The sequence below is a fragment of the Vulpes vulpes genome, chromosome 5 (genome assembly GCF_048418805.1).
Source record: "Vulpes vulpes isolate BD-2025 chromosome 5, VulVul3, whole genome shotgun sequence".
NCBI lineage: Eukaryota > Metazoa > Chordata > Mammalia > Carnivora > Canidae > Vulpes > Vulpes vulpes.
Genome location: NC_132784.1, coordinates 127397537 through 127421336, shown reverse-complemented (window position 1 = coordinate 127421336; position 23800 = coordinate 127397537). Strand labels below are relative to the sequence as shown.

The 23800-nt window shown below is 34.5% G+C and overlaps 1 protein-coding gene across 2 annotated transcripts in view; it reads left to right on the top strand.

Moving 5' to 3' along the window:
• COG5 (component of oligomeric golgi complex 5) overlaps positions 1-23800 on the top strand; it is a 286168-nt gene that overhangs the window by 162974 nt on the left and 99394 nt on the right. For both annotated transcript variants that reach the window (XM_025984069.2, XM_072759956.1), the window contains 2 exons: positions 2575-2687; positions 2940-3017. In XM_025984069.2, coding sequence (XP_025839854.2) covers positions 2575-2687; positions 2940-3017 — 191 coding nt within the window. The remainder of the gene's footprint in view (positions 1-2574; positions 2688-2939; positions 3018-23800) is intronic.

Sequence of the window (23800 nt, the reverse complement as noted above, 5' to 3'; positions counted from 1 at the left end):
ATTTCTTTAGGATATATCTTGACATCAAATGCTTTGTATCTTTTTTTTTTTTTCTGAATTAGAATATGTTCTCTTTTATAGGTTTACTTTAATTGTATATATCTTTTGGTCTTCTTTCATTTCAATGATTTTTCTCTTGCTCATTTCCCATTTCTGATTGTGTTTTCACCTTTGATCATTATATTGCATTGTTACTTCTAATGTGTTCTTAATGTCTGTTATGTATTTACACTAATAATATTCCCTGTAGTTACTTTGAGACAGTGTAAAACTGAGTAACTCTTCCTGTTGTTTCCTTTGGGAACTTCTTGGGCAACTTAAGTTCCTTTCCTTCCCTCTCCCTTCCCTCTTAATCTGTGTTAGGTTCTGTATTGTTTGTTTCTCATTGTTACTCATCTTTGAAAGGTACTGGCTGTTTGTTGAAGAATAATACTGGGATGGTTATATAGAGAGATGAAGACAAACTATAACTAGGATTAAATTTTTATGTTTAGTAACCATTCACCAACTTAATTCCTTCTATCTTGGAAACACATCTTTCCTCAAACTTTGGATCATTCTAGAGCTTAATGTGAGTCCCTGAAAAGCCATTTAGGCAACTTTTGTGTGGAAACTTTACATTCTCTGCTTTTCTTCCTCTTTCACCTCATTTTACCTCTAAGAGTCTCTGCAAACTAGAGGGTTATTTATTATACAGTGTAAATATCATTTTATTATGGTTTCTCCTTCAGTTTTTCTTTGTTGCCATACTGCAATATTAAACCTTTTTTAGCTTCTTCCCTGGCTCATCCATGTCACCCTATTGCAGCTCTAAGCAAAGAATTTGTTGAATAGCTTGCTTAAATTTTTACTACTAATTTTAAGGGCAGTTTTGTTTTTGCTAATGGTCTAAGATGACAGCTATCTGTTTCCTTCTTCATTTTGATTTATTCACAGCATTTGGCATACATAATCTCAAGTTTGAAGTTTTAATTGATTCCTTGTTTTTTGTTTCTTCCTTTTTTTGAAGTATATTTTTTTCTGTAGTTCTTTTTTGTTCTTATTTTCATTGGCTTTTAAGGGAAGAGAGTAGAAAAATGACTTTACCATTGGTAACCAGAAATCACTCTTAGGTTTTGGTTTTTGGCTTTTTTTTTTTTTTAAGGATTTCTTGGTTTCTTCTATCACTTTATTTTTATTAAGCTTTTTTTAAAGAGGTTTTATTTATTAGAGAGAGAGCACTGAGTGGGGGGACAGAAGGAGAGGGAGAAGCAGGCTCCCCACTGATCAGGGAGCCCAAAGCAAGGCTTAATCCGAGCCTGGAATCATGAGGTGAGCTAAAGGCAGATTCTTAACTGACTGCAGAGCCATGCAGGTGCCCCTCTTCTATCATTTTAATAAAACTTAGTTTATGACACTCTTTGGTTTCTTGATTCTCCTAAAGCTAACTGATAATGGCATCAGTTTTTCTGTTTAAATTATTCTTTCTCCTCTTCCTTTATATAGCTGTTCTATGTTCAGTTGATTATTTTTATCATGTTTATATCTTGAACAAGATGTGTTTAGCTTGTGAGGATAAAAATCTTTAAGTACTGAAGTTGTAAGTAAGAAAAATGAAACCTCTAGAACTAGTTGAACCAAAGACTCTGATCTCGTTTTTTCTGTTTCAGTTTCTCCAAATATAAGCAGAAAATAATACTTTCTTCTGTATCTGGTTGTATTTACTATTAAGAGAGTGATAGGTTGATATGTCTCATAATTCTTTATAATAAAACTAAGCTACACATATTCCAGGTATTTGATCAGTATTTTTTGACTTTCACAAAGGCACTGTGTACCCCTTCTTCATTGTTGAGTTCATTCTGTGTATTACATATGCGATAATTGCAGATTGTTACAGATTACCTCTCTAGTCCCTGTATGCTTTTCCTTAATGGTCTGCACAGCACTGCAAATAATTTTTAACATTAATTAGACCTTGATTTCAAACAGGAGTTATTCATTGTTAAAGCCAATATCTCTCTCATAGGTGTTTCTCTCTTTTATTGCTTTCCACTATTATTAGACTAAAAAATAATAGCATCTCTTTGCTGAGGATGCATGTAATTCTTTTCTAAACTTAGAATTGTTGAAAAACTGATGAAGCAGCTTAAAAACACAGCCTCTGGTTGTCTTGATTTCTTGCCCTTTATAAAACAGGATAAACTAATCACTCATGGGCTCTTCCATATGGCTTTAAAACTTAATTTGGATTGGAATTTATAGTTTTCTTTTTCTTTTTCTAAAGATTTTATTTATTTCAGGGGTGCCTGGGTGGTTCAGCTGGTTAAGCCTCTGCCTTCAGCTTAGGTCATGATCCCAAGGTCCTGGAATTGAGTCCTGCATCAGGCTCCCTGCTCAGTGGGGAGCCTGCTTCTCCGTCTGTCCCTCTCTCTGCTTATATTTTCTTGTATTCTCTCTCTCTCTCAAATAAATAAATAAAATCTTTTTAAAAATATTTTTATTTATTTTTAGCTTGGATATGCTTTTTGTAATAACAGATTTTGTTATATTTGAAAATTTTTATTTTCATATTTCTTTGTCACTTGTAAACAGGGGGACCTGGACGATCTACTATGCCAACCCCAGGAAACACTGCAGCTTTCCGCGCTTCCCTCTGGACCAATATGGAGAAACTTGTGGATCATATTTGTACTGTTTGTGGACAGGTAACTATTTTAGAGAATAGAAAGAACATTAATTACGAATTAATGCCTTGTATTCGAAGTCGTGTGACCTTCTGAAGGTTTCTGAAAATCTCCAAGCTTTCAAAATACCTACATTAGCTGATTATAATATATGTAGAGGCCCTAACAAAATGTCCTTTCCTTCCCTTGCTGTTTCTGGTGCCTAAGCTTTACATTTGTTTCATTTTGAAAATACCCAGTTATGTACATTCTCCCTGTTTCTGCTGTTTTTAGGTACAGCATCTACAAAAAATATTAGCCAAGAAGAGAGATCCTGTTTCTCATATTTGTTTCATTGAAGAAATAGTTAAGGTATGATTAAATGAAAATATTTTTATCTCTTTATGGAAAAATGCAGAAGACAGGAACAAGCATTATTTGTATTCCTACCTTACAGAGTGCTTGCTTATATGTCAAATAGCCATAGAAATAGTATTTCTTTTTCTTTTTCCTTTTTTTTTTTTTTTTGAGAGAGAGGTGGGGAGAGAGAGAAAAATTCCAAGCAAGCTCCACCTAGTGGAGTGGGGCTTGATCTCATGACCCGAGATCTAGACCTGAGCTGAAATCAAGAGTCAGACACTCAAAAAAAAAAAAAAAAAAAAGAGAGAGAGAGAGAGTTGGACACTCAATGGACTGAGCCACTCAGGCACACCTGGAATTATATTTTCTTTTTTTAAAGTTTTTATTTATTTATTTATGAGAGACGCAGAGAGAGGCAGAGACATAGGCAGGGGGAGGAGAAGCAGACTCCATGCTGGAAGCCTGATGTGGGACTTGATCCCGGGATCCAGGATCACACCCTGAGCCAAAGGCTCAACTGCTGAGCCAACTAGGTGTCCCTAGAATTATATTTCTTTTTTTTTTTTAAGATTTTATTTATTTATTCATGAGAGACACCCAGAAAGAGAGAGAGGCAGAGAGAGAAAGCAGGCTCCATGCAGGGAGCCCAACGTGGGACTTGATCCTGGGTCTCCAGGATCAGGCCCTGGGCCAAAGGCGGTGCTAAACCACTGAGCCACCTGGGCTGCCCTAGAATTATATTTCTTGACAACAACAAACTTTCTTTCTTTTTTTTTTTTTTAACAACAAACTCTCTTTATAACACATGTATAAACATAATACTTTGTATAGACTAATTTCTAAATGCATAAATTGATTTCTAATTTTCCATCGTATAAATGATTTACTGTAAATATTTTTAAAAGTTCTTTTAGAGAATAAGGTGCAAATTTGGAGTAAAGAGATTTATTAGTAGTTATTATATCTTACAAAGTCTTTACTGAAAGTGGCGGAACCCATTCAGTTGTTAATTTTTCTTATAAAGCACATTGCTGTATCCCATTTTTCATATTCTGAAATTCTCCCTTTTGTCATCCACCAAGCCACTGGCCTCATGGGCCATAAGAATTCCTTCTATGCATAGAAATCCCTGATTCTACATTTTATTCATTCATCTTGATATATTTTTATAAGGAATAATAGACTAATTAATTATTCTATTCATCGTATAATCCTGACACATAAGTGTTCCAAAGGAAAAAATTCTCTAAGTTTCCAGTGTTACAGTATTATTTCCTTTGTAAGTTCAAAATTTAAACATTTTATATATTGTGTTATCTCCAAGACCACCCCCAAGTTTGGTGATTTGCTAGAAGGACTTACAGTATTCAGTATATAGTGGTGCTTGTGCAGTGATATATTACAGTGAAAGGATTTGAATCAAAATCAGCTTCAAGAAAGGAAAATAAGCAATAGGGAAAAGATGAATAGGATGAAGCCTAGAGTCAAGTAGGTGCAAGCTTCTAAGAGTCCTCACACTGGAGGTAGACAGGACACCTTTAATTCCTCTGGTAGCACGTGGTGACAGGATATACAAAATGTCCTCTAGGGAAGCTCACCTTGCACCAGGAATTCAGAGTTTTAATCAGTTACTGCCAGCCATGAACCAAAATTCCAGACTCCCAAAAGAAAAGTAGCTGTTCAGTGTAAACGACGTTATTTGTATAAACAGTTTAGGTATAGTGAGCGTTCCTATCAGAGAGTCATGAGGACTCTCTCAAAAAATCCAAGTCCCAGGTGCCAGCCAAGAACCATCCTTGCAAGTAGGCATTCTAGCTATAGCAATCTCAGACCTGCTGTGTAAACTCATTTTTACACATGTACTTATATTAGTATATACCTACTTACATTATCCTGCTTCATATTTGGCTTTTAATTGTATGAAAGAAACAAGATGCTTTTGTCAGTTTACATAGTAATTTTTTAAAGTTTTTAAAATTTTATTTAGTTAACTTATAGTATTATGTTAATTTTAGGCTTAGAGTATAGTGATTCAACAATTCCAAAAATCATCCAGTGCTCATCCTCAACAAGTGCACTCCTCATTCCCCATCACCTATTTCATCCATCCCACTGCCTCCCTTTCCTCTGGTAACCATCAGTTTGTTCTCTTTAGGTAAGAGTCTGTTTCTTGGTTTATCTCTCTTTTTTCCCCCTTTTGCTAATTTGTTCACGTATGAGTGAAATCTTGTGGTATTTGTCTTTTCTGACTTATTTTGTTTAGCATTATACTTCTAGCTCCATCCATGTTGTTGGAGATGTCAAGATTTCATTTTTTTTCATGGCCAAATAATATTCCAGTATTTGTGTGTGTCTCTGTATACATCACATCTTTTTTAGTGGTGTCTTTATCTGGTTTGGAGATCAGAGCAATGCTGACTTCATAGAATGAATTTGGAAGTTGTCCTTCTTGTTCTTTCTTTATATCTTTGTGAGCTAGTATGTGATTTATTCTGGAGAATATTCTGTGTGTACCCAAAAAGAATGTGTATTCTGCTGTTTTAGAATGGAATGTTCTGAATATATCTCTTAAATCCATTTGGTCCAATGTGTCATTCAAAGCCATTGTTTCTTTGTTGATTTTCTGTTTAGATTATCTATCTATCTATTGATATAAGTGGAGTGTTAAAGTCTCTTACTGTTATTGTTTATTATCAATTAGTTCCTTTATGTTTGTTATTAACTGTTTTATGTATTTGGATGCATGAATATTTACAATGTTATATCTTCTTGTTGGATTGTCACTTGTAGTATTATATAGTGTCCTTTGTCTTTTGTTACAGACTATTTTATTTTTTATTTTTATTTTTTTTAAAGATTTATTTATTTATTCATGAAAGACACAGAGTGAGAGACAGAGGCAGACACATAGGCAGAGGGAGAAGCAGAGGCAGACACATAGGCAGAGGGAGAAGCAGGCTCCATGCAGGGAGCCCGATGTGGGACTCAATCCTGGATCCTGAGATCCCAGGATCATGACCTGAACCAAAGACAGGCGCCCAACCACTGAGCCACCCAGGCATCCCTGTTACAGACTGTTTTAAAGTCTGTTTTGTCCAATACAATACAATTATTGCTATTCCAACGTTCTTTGGAAATCTGTTTGCATGATAGAGGTTTCTCTGTCCTCCCACTTTCAATCTGCTGGTGCCTTTAGGCCTAAGGTGAGTTTCTTGTAGGCAGCATACAGATTGGTCTTGTTTCTTTTTGTTTTTTGGGTGTTTTGTTTTTGTTTTTGTTTTTGTTTTTTTATATTTTTTTTATTTTTATTTTTTTTAGAGAGAGGGAGTGTGGTAGGGGCAGAGGGAAAGAGAATTCCAAGAAGACTCCATCCCTAGCCCAGAGTCTGATGCGGGGCTCATCAGAACCCTGAGATCATGATCTGAGCCAAAATCAGGAGTCGGACAATTAACCACCTGTGCCACCCAAGTGCCCCTTGGTCTTGTGTTTGTTTGTTTGTTTTTTAGCCATTCTGTCACCCTGTGTCTTTTGACTGGAGCATTTATGTCATTTACATTCGTAATTATTGATAGATATGTGTTTATTGTCACTTATTACCTGTTTATGGTTATTTTTGAAGATTTCTCTGATCCTTTCTTGTCTTTCTTTCATGGTTTACTGGTTTTCTTTAGTGATATATTAGGATTTCTTTCTTCTTTGTATATTATTGGTTTTTGATTTGTGGTTACCATTGGGTTTGTATATAACGTCTTCTGTATATAGCAGTCTATATTAAGTTGATGGTTGTTTAAGTTTGAACCTCCTCCCTCCATGTTTACTCCTCTCCTCCCCATGTTTTAGGGATATGTTGTCATATTTCACACCTTTTTATTTTGTAAGTTTGTTATTAACTGTTTTATGTATTTGGATGCATAAATATTTACAATGTTACATCTTCTTGTTGGATTGTCACCTTTAGGATTATACAGTGACAGATTTTTTACAAAAATATTTTTATTGCTTTTGTGTTTCCTTACTTCATACTATTACTTTGTTCTCTCCTTTTCACTGATAAAATCCCCTTTAATATTTCTTCCTTTACTGATTTAGTGGTCATGAATTCCATTAGTTTTTGTTTGGGAAAATTTTTATGTCTCCTTCTATTCTGAAGGATAGCCTCACTGGATATTGTATTATTGGCTTCAGGTTTTTTCCCTTCAGCACTTTGAATATATCATGCCATTCCCTTTTGTGTTGGAAAGTTTTTGCTAAAAAATCCTCTGGTAGCCTTATGGAGTTTCCCTTTTATGTAACTGTGTTCTTTTGTCTTGCTACCTTTAGGGCTTTTTTGTATTATATTTTGCCATTTTAATTGTAATATGTTTTGGTGTGTATCTGCTTTTCTTGATGTTATTGGGGGTTCTCTGTGCCTCCTGGTTCTGGATATTTGTTTCCTTCCCCATATTGCAGTAGTTTTCATCTATTATTTCTTCAGATAAACTTTTCTTTGTCATCTTCTGGGACTCCTGTAATGCGAATATTACTATGTTTGATGGAGTCATTGAGTTCCCTAAGTTTATTCTCATTTTCCATCATTCTTTTTTCTCTCTTTTGTTCATCTTGATGACTTTCTGTTACTCTGTCTTCTAGGTCACAGATTTGTTCCTCTGTTTCTTCCAGCCTGTGTGTTTCTCATTTCATTTATTGAGTCATTTATCTTTGCTAAATTATTACTTATCTCTGTGTTAAGAGTCTCACTCATGTCTTCCACTCTTTTCTTAAGTCCAGTGAGTAGACTTATGATCATTACTCTAAATTCTCTATCAAGTGTGTTACTAATATGTGTTCTGCCTAAATCTCTGGCCATGCATGGCCTTATCCTGGTTTTTCTTTGAGGTAAATTTCTCTGTCTTCTGAATTTGTGTAAATCTCTGTACCTGTTTCTCTGTGTTAGGAAAGTTATGTCTCCTTTTCATGAAGGTAATGGCCTTATGAAGAAGAGGTCCTATAGTGCCCTGCTATGTAGGGCCTCCTGTTCCCCACATCCTGGCACTTCCGGGAGTGTCTACAGTGTGTGATGCATGTGATCAGCAGTTGTGTCCTGACCACTTCATCCTTCATGCTAGTCATTTGCAGAGGCTATCTTTGCCTCTTGTGGGCAGTGTTTGGTCCCTGGACTGAATATGATGCATTTTAACTGGATGTGTTCTAGTCTGCTTGTGAAATGAGACCTATTGACACTGCCACTGGAACTGAAACTCTGCAAAACTCCCAGGTTGGGAGACATGGTGTTGGCAAGGGTTTGGACTGATCTTGTTGGGGAGAGGGCCTGCTGCTATGACTGAGGCAGGTGTGACTGGGAGGAGCAGTTCCATTGGAGTGGTGGGGGGCAGTCTTGGCATAAGGAAGTTAAGTAGAGAGTGTGGGTGTTGCATGGGTTTCCCCCACATGACCTTGTCTTTGTGTTGAGGTGTGCTGAAGTGAAATGGTGCCAGCCAGTTTCTTTGTTCCTGGTGAGGTCTCTTCATGAATGATGCCTCTCTAGGAAAAGCTCTGACATGAGCAGATAACCTCCCCATTGTGTGCTCTAGGTGCTCTTCAGGTTGCTGTTTCACATGCTGTATGTCCACAGGTTGTTTACATGCCTTCTTTTCAAAGGCAGCCCTAATGCCTTCAAGCTGTCCCCAAGCCACGCCTTTTGATCTTCAGAACTCGAGGTTTAAGCCTTGATGGTTGCAAGAATTCACGTAACTTGGCCCCTCTCATTTTCCAAGCCAATTGCTTTAGGGATTCATTTGCCCTCTGTGCTACCCTGTGTGCTGTTCTGTCTCTTGCCTTTCTCCACAATGGCAGCTCCCTTTCCACTCCATGGCCACAATCAGTTTCTCTCCCAAACTGTGTCTCTGTACTTCCTACCTTCTTCAGTGAGACCTCTTTTCTACCTTTAATTGTTTTGCCAGTCTTCAGGTCAATTTCTGGGGTATTTAGGATGATTTGATAAGCCTAGGGTACTTCTACTCAGTTGCCATCTTCCCCTGTCTTGTATTCCAAGAGGGACTTAAATTTTCTTTTTGCAAGAACTCAGGAAATTCAGTCACTCTCACTTTCCAAGCCAATTGCTATGGGGATTCATATAGTGTATTGTATAGTTATTAATTTCTTACATCTAGTGTTAGAATGGATAACTAGTATAAGGCTTTCATGTTTATAGGCAAGCATATGCAGATGCTGTGTTAGCCTTAATTTCTTCTGATTTTGGTCATCTTTCTACCCAGATTAATTAATTTATTCTTTATTGGAGTGGCTTGATTTCAAGCTTTCACTATCTAATCCTTTGTATATATTTTTGCTCCTTTTTAATAGTTTGGCTAATATTTTACTAACAGGATAAGAACAATTATAATGAAACTGTTATATTCAAGAGATTCTAAAGAAAAGAACAAAATAAAAAGGAATAGTTACATTTAAAGATACTTATGTGGGCAGCCCGGATGGCTCAGCAGTTTAGCACCGCCTTTGGCTCAGGGCGTGATCCTGGAGACCTGGGATCGAGTCCCACGTTGGGCTCCCTGCATGAAGCCTGCTTTTCCCTCTGCCTGTGTCTCTGCCTCTCTCTCTCTCTGTGTCTCTCATGAATGAATAAATAAAATCTTTAAAAAATAAATACAAAATAAATAAATAAAGATACTTTGTGATATTATTACATTGGATAAAGTTTCTACATACCAACTCATATATAAATTCTCAGCAGTTATTATTGTGAATGAACACTGGAAACTTCTATGGGCCAGATTGATTGATTGATTGATTGATTGATTTTAAAGATTTTATTTATGTATTCATGAGGGACACACAGAAAGAAGCAGAGACCTGGACAGAGGGAGAAGCAGGCCTCCTTGCAGGGAGCCTGATGTGGAACTTGCTCCCCGGAACCGAGATCACACCCTGAGCCAAAGGCAGATAGATGCTCACCCGTAGACAGGCATCCCTGGGCCAGATTTTATTTTATTTTATTTTATTTTATTTTATTTTATTTTATTTTATTTTATTTATTTTATTTTATTTATTTTATTATTTTATTTTATATTTTATTTTATTTTATATTTTATTTTATTTTTTATTTTATTTATTTTAATTTAATTTAATTTTATTTTATTTTATTTTTGTATTTATTTATGATAGTCACAGAGAGAGAGAGAGAGAGAGGCAGAGACACAGACAGAGGGAGAAGCAGGCTCCATGCACCGGGAACCCGACGTGGGATTCGATCCCGGGTCTCCAGGATCGCGCCCTGGGCCAAAGGCAGGCGCTAAACCACTGCGCCACCCAGGGAATCCCTGGGCCAGATTTTAAATGCGTGTGAATTACTACCAATTTTAAAGGATAATTAGGAACAGGGATATATGTTTTACTTTTAGTCAACCTTTACATTAACTCACAACATTTCTTATTGAATTAAGAATAAAACCAGTTCAGATTGATCTTTCAAACACTATTAGACTATTTAAAAATATAGTCATACACACACACATATTTATACATAAATTTTAATGTAAATTTCCAGTTCAGTTATTTGTTCTTTTATGGCACTGTTTATGAAAAGAAACTTAAGTCCCTCTTAGAAATCATTGTACTCATATATATTTTAAAAAGATCAGTCTTTTGTGAAAAGTCCAAAATAACTTTTGATCCTAAATACTTGGGATTTCCAGGAAAAGAGAAAAGTAAAAAACAAAATGACATAAAACTCCTCAAAATACCTGTCACATATTGCAGAAATAGCACGTAAATTTCACTGTATTTGCTGTTATTTCTTTAGCCTTTTCCTTTACTTATGAACAGATATTTTTGCTAATTACATAACTACCATGTAAGAACATTATTATTCCAGTGAAAATAATTACTGGTGGCACCAGAACCTTTGTAGAAAGTGCAGGATTTTTAGGATGATTGGAGTCCCCAAATAATGATCCTTAAAGTCCTCAGAGAAGTTTAAACTTTTGAGTAGAAGATGATGTGTATTTGGTGCTCTGGGTCATTGAAGAGTGATATCTGAACCAACATCTCTAAATCTATGTGTAATCTCTTTTTGAGGAAAAGGTTCTGAACAGAAAGTTTTTCTTATACTACTAGTTTTTGCAATTTCAAGGTTTTTAAGAAGGAAATATCTTGGTATTGAAAGTTCTTACTGATTTAATGAAACCAGTGAATAGGGCAGCCATGGTGGCCTGGTGGTTTAGCACCGCCTTCAGCCCAGGGCGTGATCATGGAGACCCAGGATTAAGTCCCGTGTTGGGCTCCCTGTGTGGAGCTTGCTTCTCTCTCTGCCTGCGTCTCTGCCTCTCTTTCTCTGTGTCTTTCATGAATAAATAAATAAAATCTTTAAAATAAGTAATCCAGTGAATATATATATTTAAAATAATATAAAATTATAAATAATTCAAGATGAAAAATATTAGAATTATGCCATATGTTTTCTATAGTATTTGTTTAGAAATTAATGCTTTTTTCCTCACAGTATTTCTAGTAAGTATCTTTTGAAATTGGAGCCTACTTAGAACAGTTTTTAAAATTTTGTACTAAAATATTTGTAAGTAGTAGTCTGTATTTTAAAATTTACTGAGAGCTAAATTAATAGTTTCCCTTTGATTTATCTATTTATTTATTTATTTTCCCCTTTGATTTATAATAGGGAATAGTTCATACTGTATTCAACCCATTTATATCCTCTTTATACTGATGTATTCTTTATAACATGAGTATAAAATAAAACTGGACCAATTATATTAGGTATAACAGTCTTAGGAACAAACTTAAATGTGGAGCCCATTTGAAAGCTTTCCTTTGTAAGATAACTAATTCTGCCTCTGCTTAATTTAATAAACGTCCTGGCTAACTTGTAGAATTAGTCTCTTATCTTCAGTTCATAATATAATTTGAAAAGACAAAAAAATTTGAAAAGACATATTAATACCTATCAGTCACTCAAATTTGGTATCTTTTAAAACCAGTTAAGAGTTCTAATGTCACTATATAATTTTTAATACTGTATATAATGCTTTGATAAAGTGAGTGTAGCAAATTGTTGACAAATTATCAGGATCCACACTGTGGAAAACAGGTTGTAGATTCTCATCTGTAGAATTAAGCCAGTCTCTCTGTATTTAGTAGATATGATACTTTCATTTTCTAAGCCAGCAATTTTTATCATCGAACAAAGTCTTGTAATCATGTGTGTAGGATGTATTAGGCTAAATTTGGAATGTGTTCAGCATTTTGAGCAGCCATAGTACTAATGAGAATTTTAACTGTGAAAAAAGAATGTGTTTTCATTTCCTCTTTTAGACATATCAAGTGATTTGGTAATAGGATTAAAGACTCAACATTTTTAGGACATTGAACAGTGAAATCCTTTTAATATTATGAGAAAAGTGTTTATTTTTCTGTGGCATCTTAATTTGATTAAAAAATCAAGTAGCAGTAAGGCAGTTAAGTTTCTAAGACAGTTATCATCAATAAATACTCTCATTTATAAAGGTAAGGATGTTTTTGCTTTTACTAGTGTGGGGATTGGATCTTCTGAAAAGTCCTTTTACTATAGTAGAAATAAATTCTGGGTAAATTGGAAAAATATGATATTTAATGCACTCTTGGGCCTGCAAAAGATAAGAGAATCTCTGAGGAGCAAAGATACATATACAGATACACTTATGGATGTAAAATATCTGTATATATTTAAAGAATAGAAAATGGAGTAAAAAATGAGGAAAAAAAGACTTTAAAAATGACCAGGTAGTTCTTAAAAAAGGACCAAATAGAATATTTAGAAATAAAAATTGAAATAAAAATTTAGGTAGATTAAACAGATATTCCATAAAGTCAAAAATGAATTAGAGGCTGACAGGATTAATGAAATTATCTAGAAAGCATAAATGAAAGATATGAAAAATATGAAAGGTTAAAAATTATAGAGAATTAAATGAGGTTTTAGTATAAAGCTATAATTAGAAAAAGAAAGCCAGCAAACTAAGAAAGAAAAACCGTATGATTATCTCAATACGTGTAGGAAAGGCATTTGACAGAATCTACACCATTCTCTCTGATAAAACTCTTAGCAAACTAGGAATAGAAAGGAGCTTTCTCAACCTGATAAAAGGCATTTAGGAATAAGGAACAGGTAAAATCATACTTAATCATGAGGGCTGAATGCTTCTCTCTTAAAATCAGGGAGTAGACAAGGATTTCTTTCTGTTCTACTACTTCTATTTAATATTCTCCTAACTAGTGGAGTGGAACAAGAAGAAATGAAAGATTTCCAGTTTGGAAAGGACAAAATAAAGTTTCTCTATTTACAGATGATATCATTGTCTATGTAGAAAATTTGATGGCATCTTTAAAGAAAATAGAACCAAAAAGTGACTTACTGCAAGATTACAGAATACAGGTCAATACAAAAAAATTAATTGTATTTCTATATAAGCAATGTACAATTGAGAATTAAAATTTAATAATTCCATATACGTAGCATCAAATAATGTAAAATACTTATGAACAAATCTTTTGAAAGATGAATATATCTGTATACTGAAAACTATACAATATTGCTAAACTTAAGACCTAAGTAAATAGAGTTACTTTATTTATGGATTGGTGGATTCAGATATCCATTCTTCCCATGTAGATCTATAATCCCAACAGATGTTCTGGAGAAATTGATAGGCTACATCTAAAATTCAAATAGAAATACAGAAGACCTAAGATACCCAACACAGCTTTAAAAAAGAAAATCAGAATTGGAAAGCTTAGCATTATCTGATTTCCAGACTTACAAAACTACCTTACTCAAGAAGGTGTGGTGTTGTTGTCAAGTTAGAGACAGATCATTGATGCAGAATAGAAAGACCAAAAATACACTCGCACATATACAGAAAACTGATTTTCAAAAAATGTTGCAAAAGCATTTAAGTGGTGACACAGTAATCTTTTTAACAAATATTGCTGGAACATTTGGATACCCAAGTGTAAGACTTAAAATTCTAAAACTGATTGGAAGAACAAAATAAAACTTTGTGACCTGGGGGAGACAAAGTTTTCTTCTATGCAACACTAAAACCTTGATCTATAAAAGAAAAAAAATTGGTATTTGGACTTTCTCAAAACTAAGAATTTCTGCTCTGTAAATTACTTCATTAAGAGACTACCAGACAAGGCATAGACTGAAAAAATATTTGCAAATCATATATTTAATAAAGAACTTCTGTCTAAAGAACTCTCAGAACTCACAAAACATTCAGTTTCTATTTTTGTTCTATTTTTAAAATAGGACAAAGGATTCAAAGGAACACTTAGAGATAGTGTCAAATAAGCACATAACTACAATTTAAAAGACCTGACCGTACCAAGTGTTGGCACTGGTGAAGTTATAGAGTGACTGGAATTCTCACATACTGTTGATGAGAAATCTGGAATTGTACAGCCACTTTGGAAACAGTTTGGCAGTTTCTTAAAAAGTTAAACATACATCTATGTAACTCAGCAATATACCCTCATGTATTAATTCCAGAAAAATGAGAGTATATTCACAAAAAGACTTGCATACAAATGTCCATTAGCAGCTTTTTATTTAGTAGCCAGTAACCTTAATCAACCTGTGTCCATAAACATGTGAATGGATAAATAAACCATAGTAAAGCCATATAATGGAATGTAATCAGTGACAAAAACATGAACTGCTAATACATGTAAAAACATAATCTCAAAATTATTATGTTGAATGGAAGATTCCAAAGAGAAAGGGTTGTATTCTACAGTTCTGTGTATAGGTAGTCATTGCTTTACATGGGACTGTGTTTACTGAAATGTATGCACATTCGACCTCTGTCCTTGCTTTGCATAGTTCTGATTATACATGAGTTTCTGTTAACATGGTACCATGCAAAACAAGGACTACTTGGAATATAAAATTGTGGAAAATACAACTAATCTATCATGATAGAAACAGATCACTGGTTATATAGGGAAGAGATGAGGTGGAGGAGGTTAGGGAGCCACAAGAGAGAGGAATTAAAAGAGCACAAAAGATACAAATAGACTGTTTAACTGAGAAGATGTGCAAATGAATAATAATCACATACATAAAACCTCAACATTAGTCATTAGGGAAATGCAAATCAAAACTAAAAGGAAGTTCCACCACACAACCAGTGGAATCAAAATGACTATCAGTAAAGTAACTGGTGTTGGTAAAGATGTGGAGACCCTAGAACACTCATATATTGCTGGTGGAAACATAAAATAGTACTGCCACTCTGGAAAGCATTTTCACAGTTTCTTAGTATACATTCTCCATATGACCCAACAGTTCCATTCTTTTTTTTGTTGTTGTTAAAGATTTTATTTATTTATTCATAGAGACAGAGAGAGGCAGAGGAGAAGCAGGCATCATACAGAGAGAGCCTGATGTGGGACTCTATCCAGGGTCTCCAGGATCACACCCTGGGCTGCAGGCGGCGCTAAACCGCTCGCCACCAGGGCTGCCCCCAACAGTTCCATTCCCAGAGAAATGGAAGCTTGTGTCCACAAAGTGGATCTCTACACAGCTGTTTATAGCAGCATTGTTCATAATAGCCAAATACCGAAAATAGTCTGAATGTCCATCAGCTGTTCAACGGATAAACAAAACACTATATATTTGTACAATAGATTACTGTGCCGCATTAAAAGGGAACAAAATACTTACACATCAAACTACATGAATAAACCTTAAAAACATTGTTAATTGAAAGGGGCCAAACTCAAGTACATATTGTATGATTTTGTTTATATGAAATTTCTGTAAGAGCAAAACTATAGATAGAAGGCAGATAAATGAGTCATGAGGTGTTGGAACAAGGTTTGATGAATGGATGGATAAAGAGGGAACTTCTGTGGTGATAAGATTCTTCTAAAAGTGGATTGTGCTGATGGACTATAATTATGAATTCACTAAGTGTCATATATTTGATTATAATATGTATTTTGTGTTATATGGACAATATGTATTTGTGTTGTACCAACTCAAAATACAATGACGGAATATCAGCATGATTTAAAGAAATTGCTGGTGATGGGCTTGGAACTAAGAAAATAGAAGGTGAGCATAGAATATCTTGTTCTAGAAAATAAATGCTCCAGAACTGATCATCAAAACAAGTAAGGACAGTAATGGACTTTAACCTATGAGTAAAATAAAAATTCAGAGGTCTGTATGTCAAGCTAGACAAACAGATGGATGGACTGACAGATGATGGACTGTGAGCTAATAATGAAGATAGAACAATGAAATTAAAAAGAACTATTTTGCAACTGTTATGATAAAATTGGATTCATGTAGTAATCATCAGTGGATGCCAAATCTGGAGGAAGGAGAGTTTGATAAGGAACAGTATATTTACATGGTATTAAAGTGTCTCCCAGTACTTACTAATTCCGAAAGAAAGCTGGGAACTATGCCGTAGAAGAATCAGACAACACTTTATGTAATCACAATACCCCCCAAAACCCTGCAAATATATATAATACCCCAAGGACACATTATTCATGTTTCATTCCAGGCAAAAATATATAACCTGAGTCTAATTATGTGGAAACAAGATAAATCTAAGCTTTTGGACAATCTGTAAAATATCTAGACCTCACTGCTTAAAAATAGCAATGATATAAAAGACAGATTAAAGAGTAGTTTCATAGTAGGTAAGACTTTATATAAAGGGATATGACACCTAACTGTAAAATACGTTCTGCTGACTAGTACCTGTTCCAGAAAAAAAATGCTATAAAAAATGTTGGATAATTCATAAAATAGGAATATGAAAAATATATGAGATATTTGTGTAACAAGGGTAAAAATCCCAAGTTGATAACTGTAGTATGGGTAATTTTATTCCTAAGAAGGTCACTTAATGACCCACACTGTAGTGGTACAGAGCTCTGATATGTACAACTTAACTCTCAACTATTTGAATGAGGGAGTGAGGGAGCGAGCGAGAAAGAATAATAGTGATAAAGTAAATATGACTCAATGTTGGTTGACAAATGGTGGATTGGAGTGAGCAGACACAGTAGGATTTTGGGGAGGATGGTTATTTCCTTTTTCTGTAAATGTAAAATTTTTCTTTAAGTTCAAAATTTAAAGTTTAAAGGAAAAAAGATACCATGAAAAACTCTCCATGGCATCAATTTGCCAGCTAATTTTAAAAGGCAGGCGAAATGGACACTTTTCTAGAAAAATACAACTTGCCAAAATTGCTAAAGTAGCATTAGACACTATGCATAGTCCTTTAACTTTCAAAGAAATTGAATTGCTAGTTTAAAGTCTTTCTACCAAGAAACCAGTAGTCTCAGATGGTTTTTCAAGCAACTTCTACCAAAATTCAAGGAACAGATCATCCGTTTTTCTTTTTTTAAGATAAGAAAAACCTCCCGCACTCATTTTCTGAGACTAAAATGACCTTTATGCCAAACCAGTTAAGGATTACAAGAAAGGAAAATTACAATCCAGTCATGCTCAGGCACATACATGGAAAAATCTTAAAATATTAGTACACCAAACACAGCAATAAGTGAAAATGATATAACTGTCTCACAGAGTATTTGACAAAATTCATGATGATTAAAAAATACTAGCAAACTAAGAGAAAGGAATTTTCTTAAGTTGATAAAGGATATCTAATAAAACCTTTAACAGTCATCATTTTTAGTGATAAAATGTGAAAAGCATTGCCTTAACAGTCAGGGAAAAAGGCCAGATGCCCACTATCCCTGCTACTTTTCAATGTTGTCCTGCAGGGCCAAACTAACATAGTAAAAGAAGAAAAATAAATAATAGATTTCAAATATCCCAGAAGAATTCATTCCTATTGCTTTTCTGTACATTTGAACAAATCTTAGACCTGTCAGAATCACCAGAAAGCTACATGTCTATCTCTGAAAAACTGAACTAGTTTATGCCTATAATTTAAAATCGGTATCTTCATTTTGGTTCCGACTTTCATGCTATTCTTTCCCTCTCTCTCTCTCTCTCTTTTTTTTCCCCTCTTTCTCTCTTCCTCTCTGTACCGGTTATTTCTCTATAAACTTTTTCATACTGTGTATCAAATGTTGGCCTTTGAATGTCCTGGATATGAGCACAGCTGTAAATATAACAATTTTTTACTGATAAGGATCATCTGTAATATCTCTTGTCAACCATATTTAACAGTGTCAGAGTGGATAGGAGGAAATTCTCTCCAAATATTTTTCTCCTCATCTGAGTGAAGAAACTTATTATATTTATATTCTCTCTGATATAATCATTGTTTGTTATATGTTAAAATGTCCAAGATATTTAACTTCTGTATGATACACTAATCATTTTTTGCCAAACATTAGACTTTTTTTCTATATTCAACAATTAGAACTTTGCAAAATTGTAAATATTTGCAAACAATGCAAACAATGAGCAAACAATGTAAATTTGTTTCACGCTTTCATGCAGATGGATTACTTTTAGTTCATGCAGTTGTAGAGAAGCTATAGTGAGTAAACATGTGTGAGTGAAAGTAAAAGGGCAAACACTTTTGAAGTGTTCAAACACCCTTAAAGTCACTCTAATTCTTTTCTGTTTAATGTTTGCTCTTTATTTCCTGGGGAATGTTTAAATAACATTTCTATTTCATATTTGACTTCTGAAAGGAAATACTAAAAAAAAAATAAGGAAATACTATCTGATACTGAAATGAGCATATTTACAAAATGCAATTGAATGCTTTGCTGGATTATAGGATTAAAAGTTAACCAAAGTGACATATTCCTCCCCTTTAAACAACTTACTTCCCCATTGGTTTCCTTTCCAATCTTACTTGTTCCATTCATGGAACCCTTCACTGGGACATACTGGTTATGATAGTCTGTGGAAATACTAACAGAAAATACCTTTTAATAATTTATAGTGGTAAAATATTACCACTGAAGAATCTGAAGAAGGAAAATCTGAAGAAGGAAAGCTTATTGTAGGAAGACCTAAAGGAAGACTTCCGTAATAGATTTGTTCTTAGTGTGCAAAAGTGATACTTAGACTCCGTAGAAGAACCTGAACTTTCTGACAGTCATAGGCTTCTCTAACCAGCAACGAGTTATGGTTCCTCAAAATTCTCTGCAGCATCAATTAGCCTATACTAGGGATTAAAACTACTTAAGTACAAGTGAAAGACATTAATAGTTCTCTGAAATAACTTATGCAGGAGTACTTTAGTTAGGCATAATGTAATGTATACTTCTGTAATCTGTTATAAAAAGAAATCTTGTACTAGGCTGCTTGCTCAAATAGGGAATCTAATGCTGAGATAAAATGTAGTTATTTTCTTTTTAGTAATCCAATTAGTTAAGATCTGACATACGAGAATTCTATTTTAAATTTTTTGAGGAACTTCCTTAGTATTTTTCATAGCCGCTGGCCCATTTTACATTCCCGTCATTAGTGCACAAGGGCGTGTTCCTCCACATCCTTACCAACAGTTATATTTTCTTTGTTTTGATAGTGGCCATCCTAACAGGTATGATGTCATATCTCATTATGGTTTTGGTTTGCATTTCCTGATGATTAGTGATATTGATCTTTTGTATGCTTGTTGACCATTTGTATTAGCTTCTTTGGAGAAATGTCTATTCATGTTCTTTACACATTGTTTTAGTAAAATTATTTGTTTTTCATTGTTGTCATTGTGTTGTAGAAGTGTTCTATTGACTTTTTAAAATCTTGTCTATCTATTTATTATTTATAGTTAGCTCTTCACCTAACATGGTGCTTCAGCTCTTGACCCTGAGATCACAGGTAGCATGCACAACCAACTGAGCCAGCCAGTTGTCCCATAGGAGTTCTTTCTTTATCTATTCTGGACATTAAGATACATGGCTAGCAAGTATATTCTCTCATTCTATATGTTGCCTTTTCTTTCTTTTGATTATTTCCTTTGCCACACAGAAGTTTTGAAGTTCGATGTAGTTCCATTTGCTTAGTTTTGCTTCCAATGTGTGAAGTTTTGATGTTATATCCATGAAATTACTGCCAAATCCAGTATCATGAAGCTTTTCCCCTATGTTTTCTTTTATAAGTTTTATAATTTGGGGTCTTATATTTAGGGTTTTGATTCATTTTGGATTTTAAGTATGGTGTAAGGCAAAGGTCCAGTTTCTTTATTTTGCACGTGGATATCTAGTTTTTTCAAACAGCTGAACAGACTGTCCTTTCCCCATTTTGTAGCTCTCTCACCCTTGTCAGAGATCATACAACCATGTATGTGAGGATTTATTTCTGGGCTCTCTATTCCATTTGTGTATGTATGTATCTACCTTTATACTAGTACATATTGTTTTTGTATTAGCTTTGTAATATGTTTTGAACTCAAAGTCTGAGACCTCCAGCTCTGTTTTTCTTTTCTCAAGGTTGTTTTGGCTCTTTGGGGTCCTTTGAGATTCCATGTGAAATTTGATCTTTTTTTCTCTTTCTGCTAAATATTCCTTTGGGATTTTGCTAGTGATTACACTGAATCTTTAGATTGCTGTGGATAGTATGGACATTTTAACAGTATTAAGTCTTCCAGGAACACCAGATAATTTTCTGTTTATTTGCATCATCTTTTATTTCTTCCAGCAGTGATTGGTGGTTTTAAGTCTATAAATCTTTTACCTCCTTGGTTAAGTTTATTCTGAGCATTTTATTCTTTTTGGTGCTTTTTGAAGCGGGATTACTGTCTGATTACTGTGGGATTACTGATTTCCTCTTCAGATTTTTTTTTTTTTATAAAGCGTGTGCACCTTTTTTTCTTTAAAGATTTTATTTATTTATTCATGAGAGACACAGAGAGAGAGGCAGAAACACAGGCAGAGGAAGAAGCAGGCTCCCTGCGGGGAGCCCCATGCGGGACTCAATCCCAGGACCCTGGGGTCACGATCTGAGCCAAAGGCAAACGCTCCACCACTGAGCTACCCAGGCGTCCCATGATTTCCTCTTCAGATTGTTTATTGTTAGTGTGTAGAAGTGCAACTGATATTTATGTGTTGGTTTTGTATTCTGCAAATGAATTAATCTATTCTAACAGTTTTTTTAAATGCACTCTTTAGGGTGTTGTACGTACACAGTCATGTACATTTCAGTTTTCTCTTTCCCTCTCAAGGGAGAAGCTGCAAGTCAGAATTCTCCTCCCAGTTCTGAGCTAGCTTGAGAGAGGAGCTGACATGATTGAAATGAAATGGCTTTTCTTACCCTTTCAGTGCTTCTGTTCTTGACTTTGAGCTTGTGTGGGGTACTGTGACTCTTAACTGGTTTCTGGAGTTCTGGTAAAGGGGTTTGGACCACAACTGTTATGTCCAACCTTAACTGTTGTTAAGTCTGTTTTTATGAATGAGAAGAGATGGGTCTTCCTGTTACACCATCCAGTGTCCCTGAATCTCTTGGTTTTTTAGAATAACATTGACCTGAGTTTTTCTGTTCTTGCTTTTCTCCTTTTTGAAGAAGGAAACAGTAGGCAACTATTTGCCTTACTGTTTGGTTGATACAAAGATGGGAAAAAATGGAAAATACGAGCTAGATTACTTCAAAAGTAATTTCACATGGTACATTAGCTATCATGCTAATTCCGTTGACTAGAGAGGATTTAGCCATGCATGTTAATTTGATATTTTAAGGCAAGCATTATATTATTTCAGCTTAATTTATGTCTCTCCTTAATTTAACAACAGAAACTAAAGATCTTTAAAGATCTGCATTTCAACATGAATCAGTGTTTAAGCATATGTCAAGATGCATGCTTTTGTGTATATGTACATATCTGTATGTGAGAAAAAGTGAATAATGAATATGAATGTTTGGATATTCTTAGTCATGTTGGTACTAATTTAAGTGATTGTAAAAGAATTCAGGCATTTCTTTATTCTGGGGGATGGGAGAATAAATAAATAACACCACAACTAAAGCCCATAGTAAAATATATTTTTTCTAACAATATAATTTACCTAAGACATAATATACATCAAACTTAAGACTGTAATAAAACTTTTAAAGATATGTGATTTTAAAAGATCTAATGAAATTATTTTTGGTAGAGTCTGGCTTATTTTATATATGAAAAGTTTCAGTTGCTACTATATTTATTTTAGATTATATTTCCATAAAAATGAATTTTCACATTGGGAGGAATCTTTTAACTATAGGAAGCTATATATCTTTTATGGAATCTCATCATTTCCTCAAAGTAAAGAAGAAGCGAAATGGAAAAGTTTAGTAGCTCTTTAAGTAGTTTTATCTACACAGCATATATTTATAAGCAAATGATTATTTTTTGTTAAAACTGTAGTAAAATATTTCAGAATATTAGGGAAATGGAGTATGTCTAAGTCCTTTATTAAATTGTTATTGAATGCCTACCATATTCCATATTCCAGACACTGTGATAGAGATTGGAGATACTCAAATGAACGGAATAGAAACAGGCACTAATTGGGGAAATAAACATTAAGCAGACAATTGTATATATATGATGGTTTATAATTATGGTAGCTTACAAAAATTTTCAGGGTTCTATGAAAATGGGTGATGTAACCTCATTAAATGAATTTTAAAAACTTAGATGTTAATAATAAGTTGGCTTGGTGAAAGGGAGAAGTATGCAAAAAGGATAGAACACATCCTTTTCAGAGACTGATAGAAGTCCAGTGTAGCTGGAAGGGGAAGAGCATTCGTAATGTGGCCAGAGTGCCTAGAAGAGGCCATGTACTATTTTATGTATTTTGAACTTTTACATAAACACAAGTGACACGATTCATATTTATAGGTTTTAATGTTAATTACGCTGTGGGGGTATAGATTGGAGGGCGCCAACTCTAGAGAAAGGCAGCTTGTTGCAGGAATTCAGAAAGAGATAATAATGAAGGTTGTATTAGTTTCCCAGGGGCTGCTGTAACAAAGTTTCACAAACTGAGTGTCATAACAACAACAAAAAATTATTTTCTCCTATCTGGAGGCTGGAAGTCTAAAGTCAGGGTGTTTGGCATTTGGTTCAGTCTGAGTCCCACTGGGGAAGGATCTCTTTTTGTTCCAGTCCCCTCTTTTTGGCTTGTTAATGGCTGTCCTCTTCCTGTGTCTTCATACCATCTTCCTTTTGTATGTGTTTGTGTTCAGTAAGAATACCGGTGGTATTCGATTAGGGTCCATCCTCATGATCCCATTTTAACTTAATCCTTTAAAGACTGTACCTCTCAGTATGGTCACATTCTCAGGTATAGGAAGCTTAGGACTTCAACATATGAGTTTTGTGAGGAACTGACCTGGCTTATAACAATGATTAATATTGATGACAGTGAAAATGGACAGAAGTGGACTGATTTGAGGATTACTTAGAAGATAAAACTGATACCTCTTAGTAATGGATTAGAAATGGTAAGATGGGGAAAAAGGTATCAAGATGACACCAAAGGTTCTAGTTTGACAAAAGTTCTGGGAGATAGTAGCAATTTCATTTGGGAGCATAAACTGAGAAACATATTTAAGAGGAAAGATGATGAGGGGTACCTGAGTGGCTCAGTTGGTTAAGTGTCCAACTCTTGATCTCAGCTCAGGTCTTGATCCCAAGGTCATGAATTCAAGTCCCACATTGGGCTCCATGCTTGACGTGGAGCCTACATGAAAAATAAAAAGAAAGGAAAGATGATGAGCTCTGTATTAAGGTATTTGTTTATGTGACTTCCACGTGAAGATGCCAGTTAAGCATTTTAATATGTGGAACTAAAGCTCAGAAGAGAGG